At 37.9% G+C, this 27251-nt stretch overlaps 1 protein-coding gene across 1 annotated transcript; it reads left to right on the top strand.

Moving 5' to 3' along the window:
* Positions 1-430: 430 nt before the first annotated feature.
* DHX32 (DEAH-box helicase 32 (putative)) lies at positions 431-27213 on the top strand. Its single transcript, XM_074907944.1, has 11 exons — positions 431-700; positions 3553-3746; positions 6469-6841; positions 9443-9688; positions 11460-11559; positions 11677-11835; positions 21420-21611; positions 23265-23414; positions 24475-24665; positions 25524-25705; positions 26972-27213. Exons 1-11 carry the CDS (start codon positions 431-433, stop codon positions 27162-27164), a joined length of 2250 nt encoding a protein of 749 aa, XP_074764045.1. The 3' UTR covers positions 27165-27213.
* Positions 27214-27251: the final 38 nt, after the last annotated feature.

Raw genomic sequence — 27251 nt, 5'->3', positions numbered from 1 at the left:
AGGCGGGAGCGATAAAGGTCAGGCTCAGCGTGCTCTTTCCCAATTATCCTCCAGCCTGGCCGAGCAGCCGCAGACAAGAGCAAACACACTGGCTGGTACTCATGGTCTGGCTTTAACATGCTACTAAAGTGCAAAAACTACTCAGCTTCTGTTTAACACCTTTTGGTTTAATCGCTGCTATTCTGAAGAGTTTGGACAATTTTTTAAAGTTGTTTTCTCGAGGCTCATTCGGGTTATTAAACCACTGACACAAAAGAAGGCTGCTGGACCCCAAGCCTGAACTTTTAAACTGAAGAGCTGGGAAATACTAATCCTGAAGGAAGCAGAAATGGATTTCCTAGGGTTTGGGGGGCCTGAATGATCGATCAGTACACAAAGGACTCCTCCCATTACTAATGTGTTTTTGCTGGGAATAATATACGTAAGAAAAATGGAGGTTTTAACCTTTTCTCCAGAGATCCACTGCTTTTCAGAATTGCTTGACTGCAGCGATGGTGATGAAGAGGAAGTACTAGTGTGCGGAGAAGATTTAGAGCTTAATCCTTTTGATGGCTTGCCTTACTCTTCCCGTTATTATAAACTTATGAAAGAAAGAGAAGAACTTCCAGTATGGAAAGAGAAATACACTTTTATGGAAAGTTTGCTTCATAATCAAATTGTGATTGTGTCTGGAGATGCTAAGACTGGCAAGAGCTCCCAGGTCAGTACAACATACTTGGGGGGATTTTTGTTACTTTTAGAACGTTGAATGTTGTACATTTTTCAGAGTTACTATTACCATTTTGCTGATAGTACATACTTTGAAACAGAAAAATCCTTTTGCAATGAATTTACTATTCACTCCTGCTGCCCTTTACTTAGATTAGGTACATCAATATCCAGTTTTGTATTATACTAGTATCTGGTTTCTGTTAGTAGTGGGCTGTTGCTATGCTGAGTACTATAGGGTATCACCATGTAATAACATCCAGTTCTGAAGAGCCCAGCTGCAGTGTACGCACACATGGTTGTACTGAGTTTAGCAGTTCTCAGTGTAGAAACAGATGTGCAGCCATGTATTTCAGTCTGAGGTATTAAGGCCAAAGATGGAAACTGAAATACAGAATGTGAATAAAGATTAATGCAGTCCAATATAGATTTAAAAGATATATACATCATATATATAAAAATGAAAATTATGTACATGATATCATACATTTAAATAACTTCCTTCAAATATTCACAATTGACACTTTACATCTGGCCGTTACAAGGCATTGTTACTTGGTTGATGATGTCTTCTGGGCAAGCTGAGCACTGAAGAGTAACACTTCTCAGACTGACTGTCTGACACACTGTTATAAACAACTAACAAAAATCTCAAACTACGCCTTTTTTTGTACTAAATACTAAATTTAAAACTATCGAGCCCTTTCTGAACACCACAAGCCACATGCATTAGCTACTATAGATCAAAATTCAGAACTAAATATACACATAACCTGAAAAAAATTATGTATAAAGTATTATTGTATCAATATGCGCACTGTAAATTTTTGCTTTGTTTCAATATCGCAACATCACATCTCAACTTGAAAACCTATCAAATACACACTTTCAAATGACACACAGAATGCATCAGCTAAAATCCTTCCCTGATGAAATTACAGGTGTATTTTCACTGTCTTCAGAGGGCAAGGCTAAGTGTAAAATACCTTAGGACTTATTTCAGGTTGTTTTAGTGTTTTATCAATAAATCATTCCTTGTACATTTGGCGGGCCACTGTTTTGTTCATTTGGAGAATTTTATTGCCACCTCCTTAATAATGACTAAACTTGTCATTTATCCTCCTTCTGTCCATCATCACATTGAATGTTCAGTGGAAAAGGTAAACTCTGCAATGCCTGTGTTGGGTTCAATGCATATTCTTACTTGGAATGTGTGTTTTTGTTCGGATATGTGCTGTATCAGGAAAGAAATATAGTGGATTTGCAGGCGGGTCATAAGAGAAGGTGAAAAAGTTCTCAGAGAATGAAGTATTGAAATCAGGAGGGCTGTTTCTCAGGGTCAAGGAATGGTCTTTCCCTCACTTCAGCCAAGAGCAAATGTTTTTTCCAAGAACACACGATTACTTGACAAAACTCATGTTAAAAGACATCACTGAAGGCAAGATCTCAGTTGACTCTAAATACACAAATATCCAGTAGGACTATCAAATTCTGTTGTAATAATATATAACAACCTAAGTCTGTTACCACAGTAAGCAGAGAATTTCCAAGCAAGTGTTATGAACCAAAATATTATTGTTTATGACTGGGATCAGGAGAAAACTTTCCTGCAGGTGAAGCTGTAGGATAATTACGGTTGCAGGGCATCTCATACCTGCCAGAGACTTTGATGCTGGACACAGCTAGAGATCATATATTGAACCAGAGACATCACACTTCTCACTGAAAATTCCTATGTTCCTATAAAAAGCATAAACACCCACCTGGTGCCCAGAATATTTTGGGGAGTGCAAAGTCTCTACTCCTTGCTGTTGACTGTAATATATACAAAACAAACTTTGTATAATAATAAACTACTTGCTAAGAAATGTTAGCTTTTTTAATTGTCCTTAAAAATAAGATGCCACATTGCTGTTTTTTAAACATTCTTAAAAATGTAAATAACTATATGGAAATAGATTATATGTGGCTGATGTACCCAGTTTATATATGTTAAGGTTTTGAAAACTAATACTTTCACTAAAATAATATTTATAACATAATTTTACTTTCTTATTACAATAACACACTAATATTTTCTTGTGTTGATTTTCTACTGTAAATATATACATTAGAGGGCTGATGCACCCAGTTTATATATGTTAAGGATTTGAAAACTAATACTTTCACTAAAATAATATTTATAACGTGATTTTACTTTCTTATTACAACAACATAATAATGTTTCCATGTGTTGATTTTCTACTGTAAATATATACATTAGAGAGCTACTGCGTAAGTTTCTGGAGCAGTTCATTTTCAGTTATCTTTGTTTATAGAGTAATAAATCTGAAATTACATACATTTGTTGTGGTATTTGTCAGTTTGAAATCCTCTTCTTCCTGGGACATGTTTCTCATGTCAAGCACCTGAGTAAGATATAGCACAGGCAGGTTTACTGCTGAGCCAGCTGAGCAGCCCCTGACAACAACTGCTCTAATATTGTTGGATCAATCAGCAGATGCTCAAGAATGACACTGCCAGTGCTACCTGCTCCCCAGAGGCCAACTCTGTCCTTCCTGCAATACATTCAAACTAAGCTGAGTCCAGCTGAGAAATTCCCAGCTAAATCTTCTAGCCCACGTCACTCCAGCTCTTGATTATTTCAGAGATTCTGGATCTTGACATTTATCAAGGCAGGTAATTTCTGCGTTAGGCTCAGCTCATCTGTCAGTAGTCAGGCAGACGGTAAGCAGTGGGTGCCCAGGTTGATTTAGTTCTTCCACACTGTCTACTTCTTATGCGTTACAGCCTCTGCTCCATGTGTAAAATACCAAATGCATCCATTTTCTTATTTACTTACAGATTCCTCAGTGGTGTGCTGAGTACTGCCTTTCTGCCCGCTACCAACACGGCGTGGTCGTATGCACCCAGGTGCACAAGCAGACAGCGGTGTGGCTGGCACTGCGTGTAGCTGATGAAATGGATGTCAATGTTGGCCATGAAGTGGGGTATTTTGTCCCATTTGAAAGCTGCTGTACCACAGAAACTATCCTGAGGTTTGTGCGTTTGGTTTTTAATGCCTTCAAGCTATTATGTGGTTTAGAGTTCTTTACAAGTGCAAAAGTGTGCAGGTGCAGGCACTCCCGTCCTTGGCTCTTCATTGCACCACTCCATGAACGGGGTCAGACAGAAAAATGTCACGTCCCGCTCAGATGAGGGAGACAAGTGACTCAGATTTGTAAATCCCCAACAGAGTGGATAATGGTGAGACAAGTCTCAAAGTCTAAACATTTATTAACTGCCCACAATGTACTAATTGGATACACAATAATTACAGAATCCTAGAATCATCTCGGTAGGAAAAGCCCTTGCAGCTCCTCCAGCCCAACCATGACCCTCCCCCTGACCGTTCCCAGCTCCCCCAGATCCCTCAGCGCTGGCTCAGCCCGACTCTTCAACCCCTCCAGGGATCCCGGGGACTCCCCCCTGCCCTGGGCAGCCCATTCCAACGCCCAACAGCCCCTTCTGCACAGAAATCCTTCCTCAGAGCCAGCCTGACCCTGCCCTGGGCAGCTTGAGGCCATTTCCTCGGGGCCTGGCGCTTGTCACTTGATTAAAGAGACTCATCTCCACCTGTTTGCAACCTCCTTTCAGGGAGTTATAGAGGACTATATATAATAATATATATAATAAAATATTATATATGTAGATAAACATATTAAATATTACATAATACATATTTTTCTATAAAAATAATATAATATATTAGATATATAATTGGCTAAGTATATAACGAATTGCGGCAAGCAATAGAGTGTGCCTTGCATTGCTTAATGGTAGTGAAGGAAAAGGGAAAAAAGGAAAGGAGGGAGATGGGGAGAGCAGAGAAATAGAGATCAGTGGTCTGGGTGCCTGCATCAGTCCCACCAGCGAGGGTTCCAGGAGGCATCCATCTTCTTCAATTCATTCACTCTCCAGGCTCCCCCTCTCCGTGCTCTGCCCCCCCTCCATTTACACCCACTTTCCTTGGGTCCATAGGTCGACCCACACACCTACATACCCATGGATGGGGAGGGGTAAGGTGTTTCATGGGATGATGTAATTAGCATGATCTTGTTAGCCTTCATTAGCATATCCAGGGGTGTTAACTTTAATATTTCATGGATAACAAAGCAAAGGTCATTCACCAGACCAATGGCCCTTGAAACTTGACCAGGTGCCCCGGAGCAGAACCGTCCTGTCCCCACAGGGCTCTCCCCTCCAGCTGCACCCTGTGTTCTTGGGGCAGCCTGATCAGCTTCAGCCTCCACACCATCCACCCCACAACTATAGTTTCATTATCTGTGAGTGTTTGAGACAATCCTTAGCTCAGAGGGCCTTCACTCCCCCAGCTATCCTTTATCTCTTTCTCCGGTTGTTTTTCTCAGTCTTTGTTTCTTTCGGGACCTATTTTTACAAGTTGTCTCTCACAATAACCTAAGCACTGTGGGGAAACATTGCTATAGTTGCAAAAGATTTTTCCATTCAGTATGAAAACAAAAAAACCCCAACACTGCTTTATAAAGCTGAGTATAATATTTTTAAATGCAGATACTGGAGATTTCATGATTAATCACTAAGCTCTAAAAGGCTTGAAGGAGCTATTCTGTGCTAAATTGTAGTAGAGATTTAAGTGGGCAAGGTTATCATCTGTGCAAAACTTCATTAAGCACTTCAGTAACCTCCATATCATTCTATATTTTCTTTCTCTGTTTTCCAGTACAGCAGTGTTCATTACCATAAGAGAACATGGGATAATCTATCACAAAGTAAAGCTGGAATTTAAAAGCAATCAAAAATCATGGCTAGAAGAGAGTGTATTCAGTAATGAGAGAAAAAACGCATTTAGGAGGATTTTTAAGAGATAAGAAATGCACTTAATGTATTAAATATAGGCAGGTGACAACAGCAACACAGGGATTCAGATTTTGAGCCTCTCTGAAAGTTAGGAGTTATTTCCTCTGGTTCTTTCATATGGCAGGCACAAACTATAAAATCTAGATCATAAGCCTTTTTCCCAGCCACTGATTTCCAGTGGAGAAGAGGATACTCACCACTTCTGAAAATCAAGTTCAAACGCTCTTCCTCCTGTTTGTCCTTTCTCTTTTACGGAGTAAACCTCATCCTGCAGCACATCTTCCTGCAGCTGCTCCTGACGTGAAAGCGAGATGAAGCTTGTCCTCTCACACTTTGAAACCTGGTTCAAGAATTCAAAGTCCTGCTGAGCAACACAGCAAAAACCAATGTCCTTTCAAAAAACTTTCAGTAGCAGGGATAATAGGGATAAAAGTAAGGAGGGCCTTACGGTATGAATTAATCTGTCATCTTGGTTCTGGCACTGCCTCAAGTGCACATGTACACCTTTTCCTCATCTAAAAGTATTAGCTCCTAAATGAAGAATTGGTTATGGCATGCGATATGCTTAGATGGTTTGGAAGATGAAGGGTCATATAAATTATGATTTTAGGGCAGAAGTATTTCTTCTTTTGCCTAGAGCATCCTTTCAGCCATAGGTCCACTTAGTGTGACTGAATTACATTGCGTTTCTAGCTACTTCGAGGATTTAAACATACAGTTGAGATCATGATATCGTCCACAAAATAGACTCCCTGTTCTTACCAAATCTGTCTTGTTAGAAAAGAAAGAACCAAGCTGCCCCCAAGACCCTGAATTAATGTCTTACAATCAAATCTGAATATTCCAGGAAACTTTGCAGAGATTTCTGTTCATATGTTGCAGATATTGTACAGATGATATGCTCCAAAGGGAAATGATGTCTACGCCTCTTCTGAACTATTATGGTGTTATCGTCTTGGATGATGTGCACGAAAGAACTGTTGCAACAGATGCGTTACTTGGCTTACTTAAAGATGTCTTGATTTCAAGACCAGAACTGAGGCTGGTAATACTCACTGCCCCTCATATGTCCAGCAAACTGCAGAATTATTATGGCAGCATCCCCATCATAAGGGTGGAAAACAAACACCACGCAGAGGTGGTATACTCTTGCAGCGTTCAGAAAGACCACTTTCTGTCTGCACTAAAACTGCTCTTTGAGATACACCACACAAAAGAGAAGGGTGACATTGTGATCTTTCTGGCATGTGAGCAAGTAAGTTATTAACCAATTCCAATATTTCTGATTTGAATCAAGCAACAATTTACATCTGTGTTTTTATATGATCTATAAATATCTTGCTGCCAGTATCTAAGACAGCAGACAGTGCCAACAGTTTTTATCATTTCAGGTTTTTCCTATGAAGAAGTTATGGTATACATAACACTGTATTATCTATATAGCCTAAGCTAATACAAGGAATTTGTAGATTTTCTGTAGGCTTAAAGAAAGGCCATCATCCTTCTGCATCATGCAAAAAGTAGGAAAGGTGGCATACAGGGACGGGGCCATAGATACAGGCAACCTATTCTGGCATCGGGTACCCCACACTTTGTGTTACCCGTGTTTTGCAGGAAGGGACACGTATCCAGTTTGCACAGATGTCCTGCTTCACATGAATGTTTTAACCTTAAACCTGCCTACAAGGTTTTTCCACTTCCATCCTCCTTTATGGCTCGAAACTTCCCAAACATTTGTGTGCACCACAGCAGGAGGCAAATGTCAGTCCAGATGTGCTACAGATAATGCAGAAATCTGCATGGGCTTGGCTGTTCTAAATAGCGGCATCTCTAAATCCCTCAAGACAGCAGTAACACCCCAAATTCACTGCTGCATCATCATGTCCTCCTGAAAAAAATTTCACAGTACTTTATAGCTGTCAGAGCAATCTGCCCATCAAATAAACATTTTAAGACTTGAAATTCTTATAAATTATTAATTTCCCGATAGTGATCTTCAACCTTCCACTTTGTAACATTGAATCTCATTTAGAACAACAAATTTGCCCTAGTAGCTCCAGAAGAGAATGAGTTTCCACAAGCACAGACCAATTACCATCATCTACCCAGGTGGTATTGCTTTTCACTGTAAAAAGGGATGGACATGTAACATTTTTAATAATGCTAAGGATCAGCTGTAAACTTTATAGACACCAATTTTACAAATGATGAATTAATGAATTCTCTGTATCAGTTCCCATATTTACAGTAAGTAATGTTAGAGAGAAAACACATAGTCTTTCCCTTTCAAAGGGCTGGGAAGAAAGCTTTATTTCTGCTGAAAAACTATTTGATGGTCAAGTCCCACACAATACTAAAATAACAGTTTCTTTCTTACCGAGATTACTTAGTTCTCGCTCCCACGATGAACAAAAGACTCGTTATGAACTGTTACTCCACAGTTCACATCCCATGCATTCTTGCTTAACCGTGATTTAAAGTTTTAATATATTGTTAATGGCTCACTGTTCCCTAGCACTCAACTGTCTTTTAAACCGAACAAAAATATGAATAAACTAAGAATATTAAGATTTATGTGTTGTCTTCATGACAGCCTTGCTGTTAGATGCCACTGTCATATCTTTATAAGAATTTTTATAGAATACTTTCAACATGTAACTATTATGAATGTAGTGGCACTGTCAAATAGAAACTCAATCTGGTTTTTCAATTTTGAAAAATGTTTGCTAATAAAAATGCTTTTGAAAAAGAAAAATCCCTTTCAAACTGAACAAGTCTATGATCGATTTTTGTATACCTTTAAAACAAATCGTTCACAAACACAAACGATTTTATATTTTAAAGACTAAAAACAACAATAAACAACCCTTTTTTGCAATTTATATTCGATTTCTGAATTTGTGGACTGTCTTAAAGGTGATGTTCCATTAACACAGTTTAGAGACATTTTATTGACTTTTTAAAGTCTTCATAGAGTTTATTAATCATTAGGGAAAAAAAAACAAAAAAAAACAAAAAACAAAACACAATAAAAACCATAACAATACTTGTATCTTCTTAAACATAATAATTAAGGTAAAGTAGGGAGGTTTCTGCATACTTTGATCTTTTTATGTATTGTAATTGGACTAAGAACACAACAGTATTTCCCACAGTGACCCAAGCAGGGGCTCTGCCACTTTAGTCCTTCCAGTCATGGGGACAGCCGGGATCAGAGGGGGTTGGAGCAGGGATTTGCTGTGATCTCTCCCGACTCAGGGGAACCCGTGCACACCGCACCGTGGCCAGCAGCACAGGGCACCCCGTTGCCAGCCCCGGCGCACGCTGTGCCCTCGTAAAGAGCTCTCTCCCAGAGGACACTCAGGGCACCCACCTTGGTTCCAGCAGAAGAGAAAACATTTTGGGCACACGAGGGGGTACCCGAGTATCTGCTACAGCACTGCCAGCCCTACACACATGGCAAATTTTTACCAAACTCTTTGGCACTAAATCACTGATGTGGATGCATCCTACATGTCCTATATATATAAAGTGTAGTGACCGGCTCCCACTGTTGGTTTAAATATGATTAAAGCTAAAGAAGACTATTCTGAAAAGTGCTGGAAAGAAATTTCAAAAACCAGCCCAGCTTTCCCTTGGTCTACAGTTTGTATGAGATTGTACTGACTGTACCTACTTAGTTCTCTGGTTTTTTCCCTTTAATTATTAATCATGTAAGATTTAAATGCTTTGATAGTTCGATACATAGTTAAAATTCACTTCAGAATAAAAAAAATTATTTAAAATTAAATATTGAGATTTGTTTTTCATACTCATGAGGGAAAAAAAAATAAACAAATCTTTCTCCTGATTACAGGAAATTGAAAAAGCTTACCAAATGATTAGACAGGAACAGTCTAATTTAAACCCTGACCTTGGAGAACTCATCCCTATTCCTTTATACCCGACAAAACAAGATCTAATTCCCAAACCAAATCAAGACAAACAGAAATGCTGCAAAAAATACAGAAGAAAAGTGCTACTCACCACAAGCTTTGGAGAATCTTTGATTTGGATTAAAAATGTAACCTTTGTCATTGATGTTGGTGTTGAAAGAAGAAAGGTTGGTAAAGTTAACCAGAATCAGTATGTCAAATAAACTATGCATAAAGTGGTTTTTTTTTCATGGTGGGGGAAAGGGAAATGTGCATTTAGTAGGTTGATGCAAATGGTTTCTAAAGGATCAAATATTTTTTTATTCTTTCATAAGTCAGATTCTATGATAGTATTAACATTCGTGTTAACACATTTTAAATAAATTTCATGGACACGTCATGTGAAAACCAAGCAAGAAAACATAGTTACTTCCTAAATTCCACCAGAAAACAAAATTTTCAACTTTCTAAAGCCAGATTAACACTCTCAGCTGAAACTGCCACTCATCTGGGCACCAAACCAATGACTTTTCCTCTGAAAACTGTATCTCACCTTAGTTTTAGCCTATCAGTCATAATTATCTCTTGAGTATCTTACAGACAGAGCAAAATATAATCAGTTCTTGGCTACCTAATGGCAAATTACCCGGTTTAGTAGATTAACCTCATCTCTCATTTAACAACTTGGTAATCAGCATAGTGCCACAGATCATGTAACAGCAAGAGATGCCCACACAGGGAATCACTCCTTTTTAAAGCTGCTTGTGTTCCTTCCAGATACATGACACTGTCATTTTTAAAGGTTCTCATATGGAGGTTATAAACTAAGTCAGCCTCAATTCAAGGGGAAAAAAAAAAAAAAAAAGGTCATACTTTTGTATGAAACAAATGAAAGCCTAAAAAGCAGTTTTTGATTAGGCCATGCATAACTCAACTTATTTCTGAAGCTACAGTTGTCTTGAATGATGGAAATGAATCTCATTTCCATGGTAATCTGAAGCCCAAAGCAAATTTTAGTGCTTCCAGACTTCTGCGAATCAGAAATATGAAGCAATGGGAACAAATCAGTTTCAACACCTCTATGGGTTACATTATTTTTACCCTTTAATTCAACTATTTTGTCCTAACAGTTAAAGTTTAGTCCTCTAATGTTCATTCCTCAGCAGCTCAAATTCACATTCAATCCATATGGCTGAAAGTCAGTTGAACATAGAGGGAACAGGCAAAGGTTTGTGCAGAACAAAAATCCTGTGTAAGTCTCGCTGTTGGGATATACAATAAATTTACCTTGAGGAAAAGAAATTTGTTCCCTGTACTGAAGCACATTTTATCTTTTTTATTAAAACCCTGCTTAAAGTAGACAAAGTCGATTCAGATGACATGACTAGGAAGTTGCCTTATTTAATGTCTTGCCTATACTCCAGATGCTTATGGACATCATCTAGTGGTCAGAACAGCAAGTGAATTAGTTCATCAGTTTAATCAAAATAAAGCACAATTAAGAAAAAAATAAAACGGGGCATTGTACACCTTTGTTAGTGTCCTTGTCTCCTGTACTGAATCGACAGATTTCAGCATTAAGACAAAAACCTGGAGTTATGGAACAAAATGTCATCAGACAACGTTGGGATTCTGTCATTGGAAGAAATAAATAATCTTTTTTGATGCTTTTCTTGATGATAGCATAGATATACATTTTGTGCTCTCAAGTACATTTCTTCAGAAAAAGACATTTATCTTAGAGTATACTTACAGAGTTATTGCAAAACGTGTCTGTCAATTTATCAAAGTGCTGACTGCTCTCATTTCCAAGCTGGTGAAATACGTAGCATAAAAAGAAATGAAACTGTTACTACACTTTCTGTAAAATGACCTAGACAAAAAATTCAATACAAGACCATTAATATTTTTGTAGTCTTCACACACTTATCTGATGCTTAATATCTCTTTCATTTAAAGGTGTACAATCCTAGAATCAGAGCAGACTCTGTTATAACGCAGCCTATCAGCAAAAGTCAAGCAGAGATGCATAAACAAATTCTGGGCATGTCTCCATCAGGTAGAATTATTAGCTCAAAATTTCAATTCATTAGCTCAAATTCTTAATAGAATCGAAGTGGCAATGAAATAAAAAAAAAAAAAAAAAAAAAGGTAATTTTCCTAACGTCTCTTCCAGGAAAAATCTTCTGCTTGTATCCTGAAGAATTTACATACAAAGAAATGAAACCACAGCTACCAGCCAAAATACAGGAATCAAACCTAATTAACATGGTTCTCTTCCTGAAGAGGATGGATATAGCAGGCTTAGGACACTGTGACTTCATAAGTAGGCCAGGTAATGATGATGCATAAATTTTCCATATTTTTACTTTTATTTTTGCAGTTATTTAAAGGTTAATTTCACCCTGTTATTCACTGTATTGTTTTTTATTTAAGTACTTGTAATAATATCGCTACTGATTTTACCATTTACCCACCAGAACAGTTCACAATGCAATAGTTGCACTTAGAAAAATGGTACCAAGTATGAACTGTTTGCTCTGAAAAAGACCATAAAGTATCTGAATAGAATTGGAATAGAAAAAAAAAAAAAATCAATATTCCAAATAACTTTTCATCTAGCTTTCATATTATCTTCCTGGAACCCACAAAGAAAATTTGTGTCCCATTGTACAGGGCATTGTACAGATATCTAACAAAATATATTCCTTTAATCAAAAGTTTACAATCCAAATAAACTACTGTTGTTACCTAGGAGATATATTTGGAGGAAATCAGCTTTCTTCTTATCCTCCAGCATCTCCCACCTCAAATTTACAATAAGCTGTTACTTAAGGATGATATTATTTAGAAAATCAACCCAAATAAACTTTCGAAACTAGAGAGGGAATATGCTGAATTTTGAGGTAAGAGTATGAAGAAAGTGGTTGCTTATTTTTTAAAATTTTTCTGACTTCATATCTTTATACTTTTTGTACAGAAGGATATTTTACTCTGTTCTGACCTACCACAGACCTAAAACCCAAGTACCACTGCAAATTCTGCTGATGGTTTGAAGCCAATTAAAGTGAGGGAAATAGCACTGATTCCACCACTTTGAGGATCATGTGACATATGGCTAGCTTCATTACGATAATTTTCCAGGGCATGAGGAAAAATTCTTGTATTATCCTCCCTTTTCTCATGCACATAGACAAAATTAGAATGGTCACTTGCCTTCTAAGTGTTGTGCACTGTAATTAATCAGTAATAAGGAGTTTAATTCCCGCTGTTGGATGTTGTGATAGATTGTAAGTGGAATTTTTAAGTAGAATTTATTCTGTTTTCCCCTTGACTGCCTCTTTGGAAGAAACATGCCTAGAGGAAATGTGAAAAAACATTGTCAGTCTGAGTGGTAACTAATTCAAGATTGATGAGAACCAAAATGTTTTGGCCTTGTGAGTGTCACCTCCTGCGTTGAATCTAGGAAACCTTCATGGAAAATGATTATGGAATACAGTTGGCTTCTATTTAAATTTAGAAAGTATTTTACTAAAAAAAAAGAAATATCCTAAAATGTATTAGTGCCGTTACTGGATATGAAGAAATTTGCTCTTGAACTGTACAATGAATTAGTAAAGTTATATTAGGAAAAACATTCAGTATTTTGTGATTTAAAGGCACAATAGAGGCAGTTGATATTCAGAGAGAATGAAATGGTAGAGGCATTTAAGGATTTCACAGATGTAGGAATTCTAAGTTTTGTCTGTATTTTTGAGATAATGCAGCTGAAGAAAGCATCCTGCTGATGTGTACAAAATTGTAAAGGCATTTGATGAATGCATCAGCTTAACTTGGATGGGCATCAAATATGAAAAAGTTTTTGCTAACCAGCTCAAAACGCGAGGTCAAGGTATTGAAAATTTTGAGAAATTACTGAAACAGTGTGAGGAATGTTAGACAAACTGTTTGAACAAAGAAAAAAAAAAAAAATCCCACAAAGGGAGATGAGAAAGTCTGTACAATTTCCTGGTCTTCTTCCCATCTTAAGGCCTCACACAATTAAATATTTGAAACACTGCTTTAACAACTCTTCCTTTATCTTAGGATAGATCACATTCAGGCTTTCTTTGCCTTGGGGCTTTCTTTTTCCCAAATCTGAGCAGGGAACAAACCTCTTTCCTATTAACACTTAAGTTATATGCCTACCACAGTTCTCCAGAGATGACTATAAAGCTCACACGATCAGAATACAGACAGTTTGAAGTACCTAGTGTGAAATCCATTTGCTTGAAAGAAACAAGAATACTGAAGTAAGCAAATTTGTAAGGGGAATTAGTTATTTATAAGAACTTACAGAAATCAAAACATACCTTTCAAGCACATAAAACCTTCTTTTGGGTCCTTCATCCTCCCGAGAGCTTTGGGTCAGTGATCTCAGCCTGTGAAAGCCCAAGTTTTCTCAATTCTGTGCTGAGATTGCCCCAACCTGCCACACACAGAAGCAGAGAGTGGCCCTAAAGCCACACCACGGAGTCCTTCCTGCCCAGCTCCAGGCACCTCTGGTACCAAGTTAAAGGGTGGCCCTGAAGCTTTTTCATTGCTAACAGATGTTACACCTTTCTGGGTTATGTACTGCAGGAGAGGGTTGTGGAGGAGGCAAAGAGAAGAGCTATCACACATGGAAAGCATCCATCCTCTTCTGAGCAAGAGAGTTTAGTTTTCCAAAAAGGCTTCAGTATCGTTGCTCCAGTCAGTTTAGTTGCATAAGCCTTCAGTAAGCCCAAGTGATGAGCAAGACTGAGGAAGAGGAGGAGGTGTCTCTGAGATGGTGTTCAGATCTAAGAGAAAAAGATGAGCGACAGAGCTCACAAACAGTGTGGCTTTTCCAACCCTAAGAAAAACTCCAGGGCATAACAGTTGTTATTCTCAACTACTACGGATAAATACAAAGTCAATTTGCCCACCCTCAACCAAACATGGCACAAGATCAACTGGATCAAAAAACCCCACAAACAAGCCAACAAAATGACATGGCAGTATTTTCTATATTTTCTGTGTTTTCATTTGACCTGGCCAGATCAAGTGATGTTCAGAGCACACAAACACGAAGAATACAAATAGCCTTTCTATCTCTCCTCAGCACAGTTTGTCCTGGGCTTGACTATTCCATATCTCTTCACCTCCTTGGACTTGATTTCCCTTTGAGTAAAGGGAGTAAACACACTGCAGAATCTTCCACATGCCACACATGCCACAGGCTTTCCTACGCACCGTTTTTGTTCAGCTAACATCCTCAAGTTTTCTTTGCAATTGAAACAGATGGAGGCTTTGGGGGTTTTTTAATCCAAGGTAAATTTCTCCTAAACAAAATAATGTTTTCACTGAGATGACAGAGAGACATATGAACATGAACTGGTGAACAAACAAATCAAAAATACACCGAAATTCATAGCAAGAATTCAAAGAGAAGTACTTCAGCGTCCATTCCCTGTACATGAAGCAGAGAACATACAGCAAGATAAGAAACAAAAATTACATCAGTAAAACATTTTATTTCTGCTCAACCACAATGTGCACAAGGTTGGTTTTTTTGTTTTTTTTCTGCTGCTCTTTGAGGAAAAATAAAAGCCTGGATTAACTCTGACTCATTACTGCATTATGAAAGCAACAAACATGTCAGGCTTACAGCTGCTGCATTTAATTCACGCTATAATCGAGATGAGCAAATGCAGCAGACTTGTTACCCTTTTTAGAATTCATGAGCCATATGAAAATGTATTTGGCACTGCAGTTCTAAAGTGCATTATTTGAATTCCTGTGCCGCTCTAATAGGGATGTGTTTACATTTTTATCAGTTAATCAGCTAGATCCTTACTCTGTTATATCATGGGACAAAAGAACTCCTTTCCCATAGATTACAGCAACAGTATGTATTTTTGTAAATCACTGGAAAATCCTTATTTAAACTAGGCAAATCAGTATGATGATGAAACCATGTAAAATTTCCGTGAGAAATCAAGGTGAACGCAGTTTGCAGATTCTGCATTCACGCAGAATTACTATAAACAATTTTCAGATTGAAATATTTGTGGATGGTCATGGGTACCGTGACATTTGAGAACTATGTTATTATAACCCCACTGAGGATATATTTCTGGAATATCCATAATAATAAGAGTTCTATAAATGCATATAATCTCAAATTGTTTCAGAAAGTAATTTGTTTGTGTATTTTTTTCATTAGAAACAGACTGTCAAAGACAGAAACTCTATGTGCCATGTAAGGTCTGCTCAACAGAGATCACTTGATGGCAAATTTATTATCTGAAGTTCACTTGTTGATTATTTGATGTTTAAATTTCTGAATTTCACTGACTAAATAGTATTATATATCACCTAATGAAAAGCTTTCTGATAGCATAGACATGGCCACATACTTCATAGTCTGCACTGCACAAATCAGTGGAAAAGCATAAAAGGAATTGGAGGAGGTAAGGACCAGACAGCAAACACACAGAGGGAGCAAAGTATGGACCAGAGAACCTGACCCTTAGCAGCAGTCCCATATCCAGGGGACAGGAGGGCTCAGGAATGGGAGTCAGGGCAGCATGTACAGCCCCATAACTGAGCATATACCACAGAATTCCAGAATCATCTCGGTTGGAAAAGAGCTTGAAGATCATCCAGTCCAACCATTAACCTCCCACTGACCATTCTAAACCACGCTGAAGGTAGCCAAATGCTTGGACTGGGAGCTGGTATCCCAAACGGCATCCCAAAAATGAGAGGGGGTAGCCAAGTCCTGTTAAAGCTGGATGACTCTCATGTCATTTACTAGAGAGCAACAAAAGAAACCAAAGTGATTAAAAATACTTTTTCTGCCATTATGTAACATACTTTCAATTATACTCTTTGTGGATATACACGCTGAACAGTCATATATGTGCTTTGAGGATCACACAAAGCGGATGGAAAACCAACTTCACCAAAGAGCCAGTGCTATCCGTGCTGTGTGGATATTTTTTGGTATATTTGTGTTAGGAAAATGCAGGTCACCCTCTATCCCGGCTGTCCCTGCTGGCAGAAAGGCACAGGAGGGACCATTCCCAGCCAGCCTGGAGGAGTGAAGAAGCAGCATAAGGGGGAACGGAAAGACTGCAGAGTATGAGTTTGGAAAAGTAATTTTTAATGATCAACTATAACTATAATTTCAAAAGAATAGTTATAGAATTGGTGGCTTCAGAGCATGACAGAATCATTAAAAAATCCTACCTCAGAAGTTTTAGGGGAAAAAAAAAAAGAGAATCAAGATGAAACCCGCACACAGAAGCTTGTCCTTGCAGAAGAAAAACCTTCGCATAATTTGAAGAAAACTTGGCACTAGATTTCTTCATATCTTCAGTTTGCTATCCAAGGAGCAATGTTAAAAAACAATAACAGAAAAAGCCATTCCACAGAATTATTCTCCCTGCAGTAATTACTTTGGCCGTTCTTCATGCTGTTAAGCCTAACAGAAGCTGGAAAACCGTGTGGTTTGCCAGGCAGTGAATCAGCTCTTCAGAGACAACATCCCTTCAGCTGACATTCATGTCAGCTCTAACTATATAACAGTTATTTCTGTGGAAGGTAAAGATCTATCAGAAAAAGGTATTTTACAGACTCAACATTTTCATAGAGTAGGAGACCAGAACACAGGACCTGTAGATCCTCCAGGTAAACACGATATAGCAGTTAAACGGACTATTAAAAATAATTAAATTTACATTTCATTCCTATCTCTAATATTCGCTCATTACAGAACTTTGGGCAACTTGCTAAATCCCTTGCTTCCTTATGCAATTATACTTTTGTATTTATTTTATCACACCTTCAGCACTTCCATTTCAGCCATGTAGGATGTGACAGTGAAAAGATTAAAGGCACAGCTACCTTTAGAAACATGACTTACTCCGTTCGTGTCAAAGTTACAAAAAACTATCAAATGAAGAATAGAATTTTAAGTCAACTTGAAACTCTCAGATAAAAGATTTCAGTGCTAATGATAACATTTAGTTATATATTTGCTTTACTAAACCTAAGTATGATCAAGAGTAGACTCTGTATTTATACAAAACTGGTCAGATTTCCTGAAACAAATCCAGAGCAACCAGTGTTAAGTAGCCAAAGAACACAGGCAAGGGAAAGAAAATATCAGATAAGGAAATACCTTTTAAAATGCCAGGAACGTGACAGTTTCTTGCTGAAAGCACAGGACACATCTTGAGAGCTTCTTTTTAACTTTGCTCCGGTGAAAGCAGCAGTCAAGTCACAAAGCCTTGCGGTTTGCCTCGACGGCAGCAGTGGTTGGTGTTGGCAAGCAGCCCTAAAAATAATGACCCTTGCTTGCTAGAAATCATTATAAGACAATGCAGGTTTCTGTTCTTTAAAAAAGAGCTTTCCAGATCTAAACATTTACACTACTTTTGGTTTATTATAGCTTTTATTTAAATGGAACCATACCATAAAGAACTCTCAACTGAGTGTTTGCTGTTCTTACAACAGCTTTTTATTGATTCAGTTTGTGCCTCAAAATGCAGACCCATATCTGGAAGCTCTATTCTATTTTTCTTTTTCTTTTTTTTTTTTTTTTTTGTACTGTTTCTTCACCTGCTCTAATCTGCCTTTACTATCTTGTCCTTTGTGGCACAATAAAACTCCAGGAGTCTTATTTTCTTTTTTTTTTTTTGTTGTAACCCTCACAGCAAAATAGGGAAGTAATTTGTGCTTATAAATCTCAAGGCAACTAACTCTAGGGCATAAAAATGCAAATTACTGATGCTATCGGGGGATTGAAATTGGCTGCCATATAACCATATATTTTGTTAGTTCTAGCACGAACTCCTTTGTTGATTCTGGAAATTAGCTTTCCATGATTTCCTAGTAATTACTGTATATCTGAATGACCATTTTACTCTCCCTGTACTCTCAATCACTGACATCTATTTCCTGCCACTCTTATTCTTCATCAGTGGTTACTTTTCGCTTCTTTAAACTTCCTATTTTCTTCTCAGGTGCCTTAGCTTTTGCAACGGCTCATCTTTTATCCCATTAAACCTCCTATGTCTGATAACAAATGTTCTCTCTAGACAGACACCCCTCATGTTGTACAGGCAGAGATAGGAACTCTAATACTGAAATGAAACACATCCACGTTTTTAATAGGAATTTACAGACTCCTGAGAGAATTCCTCTGAAAACTAATAGTAAGTGTTTTAAAATTGTCACAGCACTAACAGAATTACATGCTGGAGTTCTGTAAAACCTCATATAAGGGGAATTAATTATTTTTTTCCTTCAGACATTAGTAATAGAAAAGGGTTAAAACCAACAGGTGCTTGCTTACTTTCCATTTTACTTTTTTCTTTACTTCATTAGAACTAGTTCATTATAGAGCGATGGCAATAAACGAACAGTTCACTGCCCATGAAGTAAACACCCAAACTCAAGATCTTCTTGCGGGAAGGCAGGGCACCTGAAGCACAGCGTTATGGCTAAATGGGACCTACCAGCTTCTTACAGGCTTTTGCTGTGCTTTTAATCTTCGTGATGCAGAAGTAGCCTGCCAAAGACAAGTTCCCGTTCATAATGAATTCAAGCAAGAATTTATTTCTAGTCATCTACTAATGAAGATACAAGAACAAATACACACCCCGCCTGTGTGGGTAGCTGTGGCTGTGGTTTGGGTTTTGTATTTAGAGATTGTTTTCGACATTAATATGCAAACTGACAGCAGCCCACAGAAGCCTGAAAAATTGCCAGTGCTGTCATTAGTTTCCCAGTGCTGGGTATGCTTGGCTGGGGATGAGGCCAAGTCCTGTTGTAGTGGAATTTTTGCCACCAACTTCAGTGGGACTAGAATTTAACTTATCCATAAAACAGAAATTATCAAACAGCTCCTTAAGCTGGAATATGGAGAAGGTTGCTGCAGTGATAGGAGAGCAAATACAAATTTAAATGAACTGGCATACATAAAAAATATTGACCACTACAATAAGACCTGGAATAGAAATCTACCTTTGAAAAGAGCTGGGAGGAAAGAGCCTTCACATTTCAAGAGTTTCCAAATTTCCACCCTCTTTCATGCTCTAGCAACTACTTTTCAGAGAGCGTAGGCTTGACAACTCCTACTCTGCTTTCAGGTTCACCCTCTCAGCCCCAGAACTGCACCCACCGTAGCTCTTCTATGCTTGTTTTGCCAAAGGGACCTACTTCCATCAACAGCAGATTTCCTACAGACCTGCTCAAGTTGTCATTTTAAGTACTGATTTGCTTAATCCTGTCCTTTCAGACATGTTTTCTTTTCACTTCAACTGTGAGGGTCTGAATTCATTACACCATTCTTTCAGCAGAACAAAGTCTTGCTGAGAAAACAGACTAATTTTTTCAAAATCTGAAGGGAAAATAAAGGTCAGAATAACACTTCACATTCTTCTGGCACCATCTACTGAAAGAAAGAGCAGTCAAGAATAGTAAAAGGGCTAGGGTACACATAAGCGGATTCTGTCTTCCACTGCCTCAGGCATAGAAAAGCAAGAGAAAAAGACTGAAAAAAAAAAAAAAAAAAAAAGGTAAAGGAGAAATCCAGCAAGATACTTAATGAGGGAGTCTTTATCAAACTCCTTCATTATTTACTCCCATCCAGAGAGGTTCAGAAGAGCTACTGCAAATGCCATCATTTGATCTCTTCAGAAATACTGATGAGATATTCTGGATCTTCAGATCTTGTGTGTTGTTGATTTCATTCACCCTCATCCATGAAAGATATACCTATGACTTGTGGAGGTACTCCTCATAGAATAAGCTTAACATGCCATTGATCAAAAATGAATGAATTGTTGATACTCCAGCAGTCTTCAGAAAAAGCACACGTGAACCACTTGAGCCTGACAGCTCGGTGTCCAGCGTGTGCAGAAGCAAACCTCCCTCCCAAATGCTCCTGGTAGGACTCCGCTTGCATTTATCTAACATACAAACCCATCACTTCAGTCTTTGTTCTCCTCTCTTTTCACTCTTCAGGTCCCCATCTTAAAACCTCAAACTCTAACACATTATATCCTTCACGCTTACCTCTGTTCAATCCATCCCATACTCGTGCTCCCACATCGTGTGGCCCTAATTCACTTATTTCCTACTTTTTTCCTGAATTAGTCTCTCAGCCTACTTAATTATTTTCCTATATTCACTCACTATTTTTTCTGCCTCACTGTTGTCACTTCTACCTGTGGAAGTTCTAGGGAAGTTATAACCCACAATAAGAGAAAACAGAACATTTAATTTTGTGCAGTGAGAAAGTACAGCCAATTGCTAGGGAGACATTCTCTTTACTATGTTCCCATTTTACTTCTGACATCATGAGAAACTATGTAAAAAAAAAAAAAAAAATTAAAAAAAAGGCAACCAAGAGAACTCCAAATACATGCAAGAATAAGGCGGCAGCTATAGATTCTGTAAATGCTTGTCTTTTGGTTACAGCCCTCTTTCCTAGAGCTGCTCCATATCTCTCAGCACCCCTCAGACGTGACCAATCCTCTTTAAAAAGAGCAAACACGCACACAAAAAAATACCTGAAAATTGTCAATAGTGGAAGGTGTTTTTGACATAGTCTGGGTGCAATACACATTGTGTCTGGACTTTTGACAAAAGCTGCTCTGACTCAAAAAAGACCAACAAAGTTATTTGCAGCCCTACAATTACCCTTTATTTTCTTCCTCCAGAATGTTCTCAGCCTTCTCTTCATCTTATTTATTACTTTTTCTTCTTACTCATTGTCAAACGATAGAAGCTGACTTCTCTAATTTTCACACGGGAAATATACACTCAAATACTATAATGAGAATTCAGATATTCATTTCTATGTAGCCATTCTCAAGAATTTGAATTATCTTTCCTTTTTATTAGCTCCTGAAAGCCTCATGCAGGCTTTGGAAGATCTCGATTATCTAGCAGCCCTGGATAACGACGGAAACCTTTCTGAATTTGGAATTATTATGTCAGAATTTCCCCTGGATCCACAACTGTCAAAGTCAATTCTGGCTTCATGTGAATTTGAGTGTGTTGATGAAATGCTCACCATTGCAGCCATGGTAACAGGTATTCATAAATAATGTCTTAGTGCGTGGCTTGTGCCACCTGCCAAATCCACGTTGACTCTTTCAAAGCCTATTCACAAGGGCAACCCAAAGGCAAACTTTTGTTATTCACATCCTGCTTATTTCAAGTAAATTAGTATCTTTGGCTGTTTAAGTCTTGACTTTAAGCATGCAATGAAACACAAGTACTGAATTCCTAAGTAGCACTCCATTTCCATGCTTCAGCTGCCCCACTAGCTTCCAGCCTTTTGTCAGAAAGCACACACAGAACATCCCCTTCAAAACGAACTGTCTTATCTCATATTCATGTACATTTGTTACAGACTGGAACAGCAAATTAGGGGAACTTCTAATTATAAACGATGTTGAGCTGTTGACCTGCAAAGAATTACTTTGCGATCTCGTTTCTCCACTTCAAATATTTTATAAAACTAACATAACCTTAAGTATTCATACCATGGATCACTCTGTTCCTTCATGGCACTGTGAGACAAACCAACTGGTCCTAAGGATGGGACACATGAAGTCTGGAGCAAGAACATTTATATTAAAAGGCTGTTAAGCATAGAACTTCTTTCATTTGATGTGACAGAGCTTTCAAACCAACACATAAACCCCAGATATTTAAAACTTATTCATTCTGCGACAGCTGCTACTGAAATATTAACGCATCAAAAATGCAGAGAGATTTTAGGTTAACTGAGAGGACTGTATCTCCTGAAGTAAATAATGATGATTACTTCTCAGGATCCCACCAGATAGTGCAGGACAGGGCTAGACTTATATTCTTTCAGGTCTCAGTGTTACATAGTGATGTTGGCTCCAGCAATATTTAGCTGTCTCGCTTCTCTCCACAGCAGCCTCTTAACCATACTGCACATTGGTACTGATTTTATGGCATTACCCTAGTCCAGAACCACTGCTGGAGAGCTATCTACTGCTCAACGGCCACAGCTTAACCTTGCCTGTAGAGGATGTTTTGGCATGGCATTACGGTGCCCTGCCCAGAGGGAACACCCCAGGCCCAGAAACTGGTGAGAAGTCTTCAGTAGCAAGGATGTGAACCCACAGGACACCAAGCTGCATTGGCTGTTCTCCTTACAGAACTACTTGGTTTCATACCTGAGCTGGCTTGATTTTTAATAGTGGGTCTAGACTCGTGATAATATTTTTAAGTACATACAACAAACGTAAACGATTGAGCATAGGGACACTTTTGTTTTTAAAAAGCTCAACTATCTCGAAAGACACAATTATGTAGCACAGTACCGTGACAGAAATAAAATATACTGGAAGGCACAAATTTCAACATACTGGAGTAAATTAGAGGCATTATATGCATACTTAGTTTCTTCCTATATTAAAGAAACAGAACGCTTGGGTTCTCCATAAATTGGATCACGCCATTAGGAGGTGGTTTTGGTATCAGTCTAGGGGTAAGCTGCTCACCTTCTTTTGTGTTTATAACACAAAATTAACTAAACAGATTGAAAGAACATCCACATAAATAAAACCTTAGTGAACTCAATAGATTCAGCTCTTCAGCAGCAAGATTAAAGGGAATTGAGAAAGGAAAACAAAAATACCAGTGAAGTTGCTCTTTGTGCATGCACCTACGTGTTTTAATAACCACTGGCTTGATTTTTTTTCTAAGCTCCTAATTGCTTCTTACACGCACCTCCTGGAACAGAAGAGATTGCTCTTACTTGCTGGCGAAAATTCTCACACCCCGCAGGAGATCACTTTACTCTCATCAACATCTTCAACGCCTTCAAAGAAGCCAGTGCGAACTCCGCGAGCATGTGTAAGTGTACCCACACCAGACAAAAGGAAGCACATTGTAACCGATTTGGAAAAAAAAAAAATAAAATCTGAACAGACAGTATTTAGCTCATAAACCCTTTTTGAATATATTCCTTCTAGAATTGCTAATTTGCAGGGAGAAACCTAAGATAGTAGCCATTGCAAATGAGTATTAGTTTTAGTTTATTGACTGAAAATGACCTAGGATAGTGTACCTCATCCAACATGTAAACACTGTTGTCATTTGAAGTGACATTGTACAAAATCAGACTGATAGTTCCTCCTGTAAGAGCACATAATGCAGGTTTAAGATGTGAAACGACAAACACAGTTGAGGAGGGACTTGATTCCCCCAGCAGCGTAACAATTCTGGTGTTTTTCTGACAGCTGTCAACTACAAGGAAAGTTTAAGGGAAAAAATTGAAAGTAGTAAAAGTTCACATTTACAGGAAACCAAATAAAAGCCAGGGGACTGCACTGCAGACACAAGCTCTTCAGAGCAATTTCCTGTGCTCAGGTTCATTTAGGCCAAGCCCAGTACTTAGACAGCAGTCTAATAAATTTGCAAATACTCAATAAAAACTTAGGACATGACAACAGAACATGTCTCCCGTTCAGTCATGCTGAATGCTGGAGAGGTTCAAGAGAAGCAGGTAGGATCATCACTAGCACTGCAGATGTGATTTCAGTTCTATATCCTGATCTGAATCCAAAAAGCCTGAAAATAGAGTTGCTACTCGTTCTATTTGAAGCTATTACTTTTTACAGACCAAATAAGGGATTTTGACTATTTCTATTCAGAAAGATATAGCTAAAATTCTAAAAAACTAAGTAAGGATATCAAGTATAGCCCATTCACTTTACAAGCAACATCAGTGAGCCTAAGCTGTCCATATGGCTCTTGTTATCAGAATTTTGGACAGCTCTGACACAGCTACTCGCTCCAAAATGTTTTTAATCTATTGTAACAGTCAAAGAGCATTTTACAGAGCAGTATCTCTGTGGATAGTACCTATCAGTAAGACTTTGCTTTAAGCCAAAATACTGTTTTTCCTCCACAGACTACAGTAATGAGAAATGGTGTCGTGATTATTTTCTAAGCTGTTCTGCACTGAGGATGGCAGAAATTATCAGAGCCGAACTAGTAGAGATTATGAAGCGCATTGAACTGCCCATTTCAGAACCGGACTTTGGATCAAAGGAAAATATACTAAGCATTAAGAAATCTCTCTTATCTGGTTACTTTATGCACGTAAGGAAAATATTGTGGTTTCATCTTACTCCACTGTTAAGTTATATAGAATGCTTTCAGAGACTTAAGTTTGGTAGTGAAATCTCTCGATCATCAGAAAGGATACAAGCCATTTTCTTCCAGGGTGTATCAAACATTTCTGCCAATTCCAATCTTCCCTCTGGGGTTCAGCCTATCACAGTGTGACGTCCACACACTTCACTTCAAGAGGAAAACTCTCAATATTACTTTCACTCAAGGAACTCTTCTTACCTCAAAAAACTCTTTAACATGCAATATTCTCTCAGATATTATTTCCTTTTTAAAGATGTTTTTGGGAAAATATCCTGGAAACAGAGAATTGGCTCATTGAATACATTTAGGTATGCCTAATATACAGCTTTCTTTACCTCAACCAAATGAGGTACTGTAAGTGTAAACATATACAAGAAAGATTTAATCCCACTTAAAATAATGCTTTTCTTCACATCATTATGCTTCACCTAAAGACAACCCCTCCAAACTACGACTTCAAGTGCCCTGCCACACATTGTATTCTAAAGTCTTATAACTCTTTAAGAACACATCTGTTTTCACAGACCCATCAAAACCAAATTCAGATACTTACTGCATAAGCCTGCCCTCATTTGTTACAGTTTCCTTTCAGATATACAGATCAACATTTTCTTTAAGCCTCATTGCATAGCATCCAGTCCCTAGCTTTCCCACAGAAATTTGGGAAGAGGTTTAGGCTCTCTAGTTGAAAGTATATGACTTTAATTCCTGGTTTTAATATACATAGGCAAACATTGATCTGTGTCTTGTGCATTTAATTAAGTAATGGATAACTCTCTGCATTTTTTTTTATTTTTTTTTTAGATTGCTCGTGATGTAGATGGCTCAGGTAACTACTTAATGTTAACACACAGACAAGTGGCCCAGCTTCATCCCTTCTCATCATATTGTAACACCAGAAGGATTCCTGAGTGGGTTTTATTCCACGAGTTTAGTATATCAGAAGATAATTCTATCAGAGTCGTCTCTGAGATATCACCCAATCTGTAAGTTAACAGTGATGAAACTTTCTTCACTCATACTTCTACCACAAAAAACATAATTTAAGTCACAAACAGGGTAAGGCTGTGTGTGTATGCTGAGAGCAATGCTTGAAGTCAACTCTGGTCATCTACTCCTTTTCCTTTATCTCTGTCATAAAAACAGTTACCTTCTGGTTCTGTTAAGAATAACATTCCAAGCATAACTGATTCACTCCAGGTGTGGATGTGGGTTAAAAAAAAAAAAATTAAAAAAAAAAAAATCTGTAAAATAGGCATAAGAGAAAAGGACAATCTTCATACCTAATCAAGCAACAGGAGTGGACATCACTGGTACGGTGAAAAATTGTTGCTTTTCACACCTTCTACATTCATTAGTGAACATATGTGGGGTAAATGATATTTCTCTGTTGTCAGTATGGTTCTGTTTGTTCTGTCACTGTGTGCAGCTTTGCTTGATGTGTTCATTTTCCTTCAGAAACCTCACTGCATTAGAGCTCAGAACTATTAAAGAAGGGGAAGAACTGTGATCTCACGCCCTTACTGTTCTTCTCATGCAAAACAAAACATTTCAATGAGCCTTTTGTATTTCCTAACGTGTGCTGATCTGTTCAGGTACTGAAGGAAGTCTCAGTGTCTGCCACTGTAACTAATCAGTTCATCTGTTGAAAAAACACAAGTTGTTGAAGGCTCTTACAAAGATATACAGAAAAAAAAACGAAGGAAGAGTTCACACAGCACTGTACTACGTGATTAATCTAGCTGGAAATTTCTTTGTTCCCTGAAAAGCTATTTTCCAGCAAATCTTTTTCTCGACAGGTTTTATGTACCCAGCCAGCTAAATCATCCCATACCAACTATTTATGGATGCAAGACTACAGTCTTCTGCAAACATCTCTTTAAACTGAGAATATACATTTCACTAACCTATCTTTTCTATTTCCAATGTTTATAAGAAAGCCTTTTTAATAATTTTATCGAAGTAAAAATGTCCAAATCCAGAAAAAATATTATTTAATGCAACCTGCAGCATTGAAAACTGAACAACAATCACCTGAAGTGCAGCCTAAGTACATTAAGTGCAAGTCTACTGAAAGCACAAACTACTCTGACAACTTGCAGAGAGTTCTGGTTTTGAGCTGAAATGCCAGCTTTGTAGCTGTATGCATCAGCATGTTGCTGATGGCTTTTGTACAAGCCTAGAAATAGCTACTCAAACATTTCAAAATTCAGTTAAAAAAATAATAATATTTTGTCTTATTTCTTCACCAGATTCGTGGAGCTGGTACCTCAGTACTATTTTAGCAATCTTCCTCCTAGTGAAAGTAAAGATATTCTGCAGGAAGTGATCAATCACTTGTCACCTGTTTCAACCATGAAGGAGGAACAGAAAACTAACAATGACAACAAAGAAAATGAAAAATTTTCCCAAACTCCCACTGAACAAAGATGTATTATTCAGTGATTTTAGACTGAACTATTGCATATCAGACAAATACAAATAAAAGCAGTATATGCAATATACAGCCCCATCTTAACCAATGCAATTATT

This window comes from Athene noctua, chromosome 5, assembly GCF_965140245.1.
Source record: "Athene noctua chromosome 5, bAthNoc1.hap1.1, whole genome shotgun sequence".
In the NCBI taxonomy this organism is placed as follows: Eukaryota; Metazoa; Chordata; class Aves; order Strigiformes; family Strigidae; genus Athene; species Athene noctua.
This window is presented reverse-complemented; position numbering and strand designations above follow the sequence as displayed.

Coding starts and splice junctions, on each gene's coding strand:
- DHX32 (XM_074907944.1), top strand. CDS start 431: ATGGAGGTTTTAACCTTTTCTCCAGAGATCCACTGCTTTTCAGAATTG. Junction 701..3,552: donor AGACTGGCAAGAGCTCCCAG/GTCAGTACAACA, acceptor ATTTACTTACAG/ATTCCTCAGTGGTGTGCTGA. Junction 25,706..26,971: donor TCTGAGATATCACCCAATCT/GTAAGTTAACAG, acceptor TTTCTTCACCAG/ATTCGTGGAGCTGGTACCTC.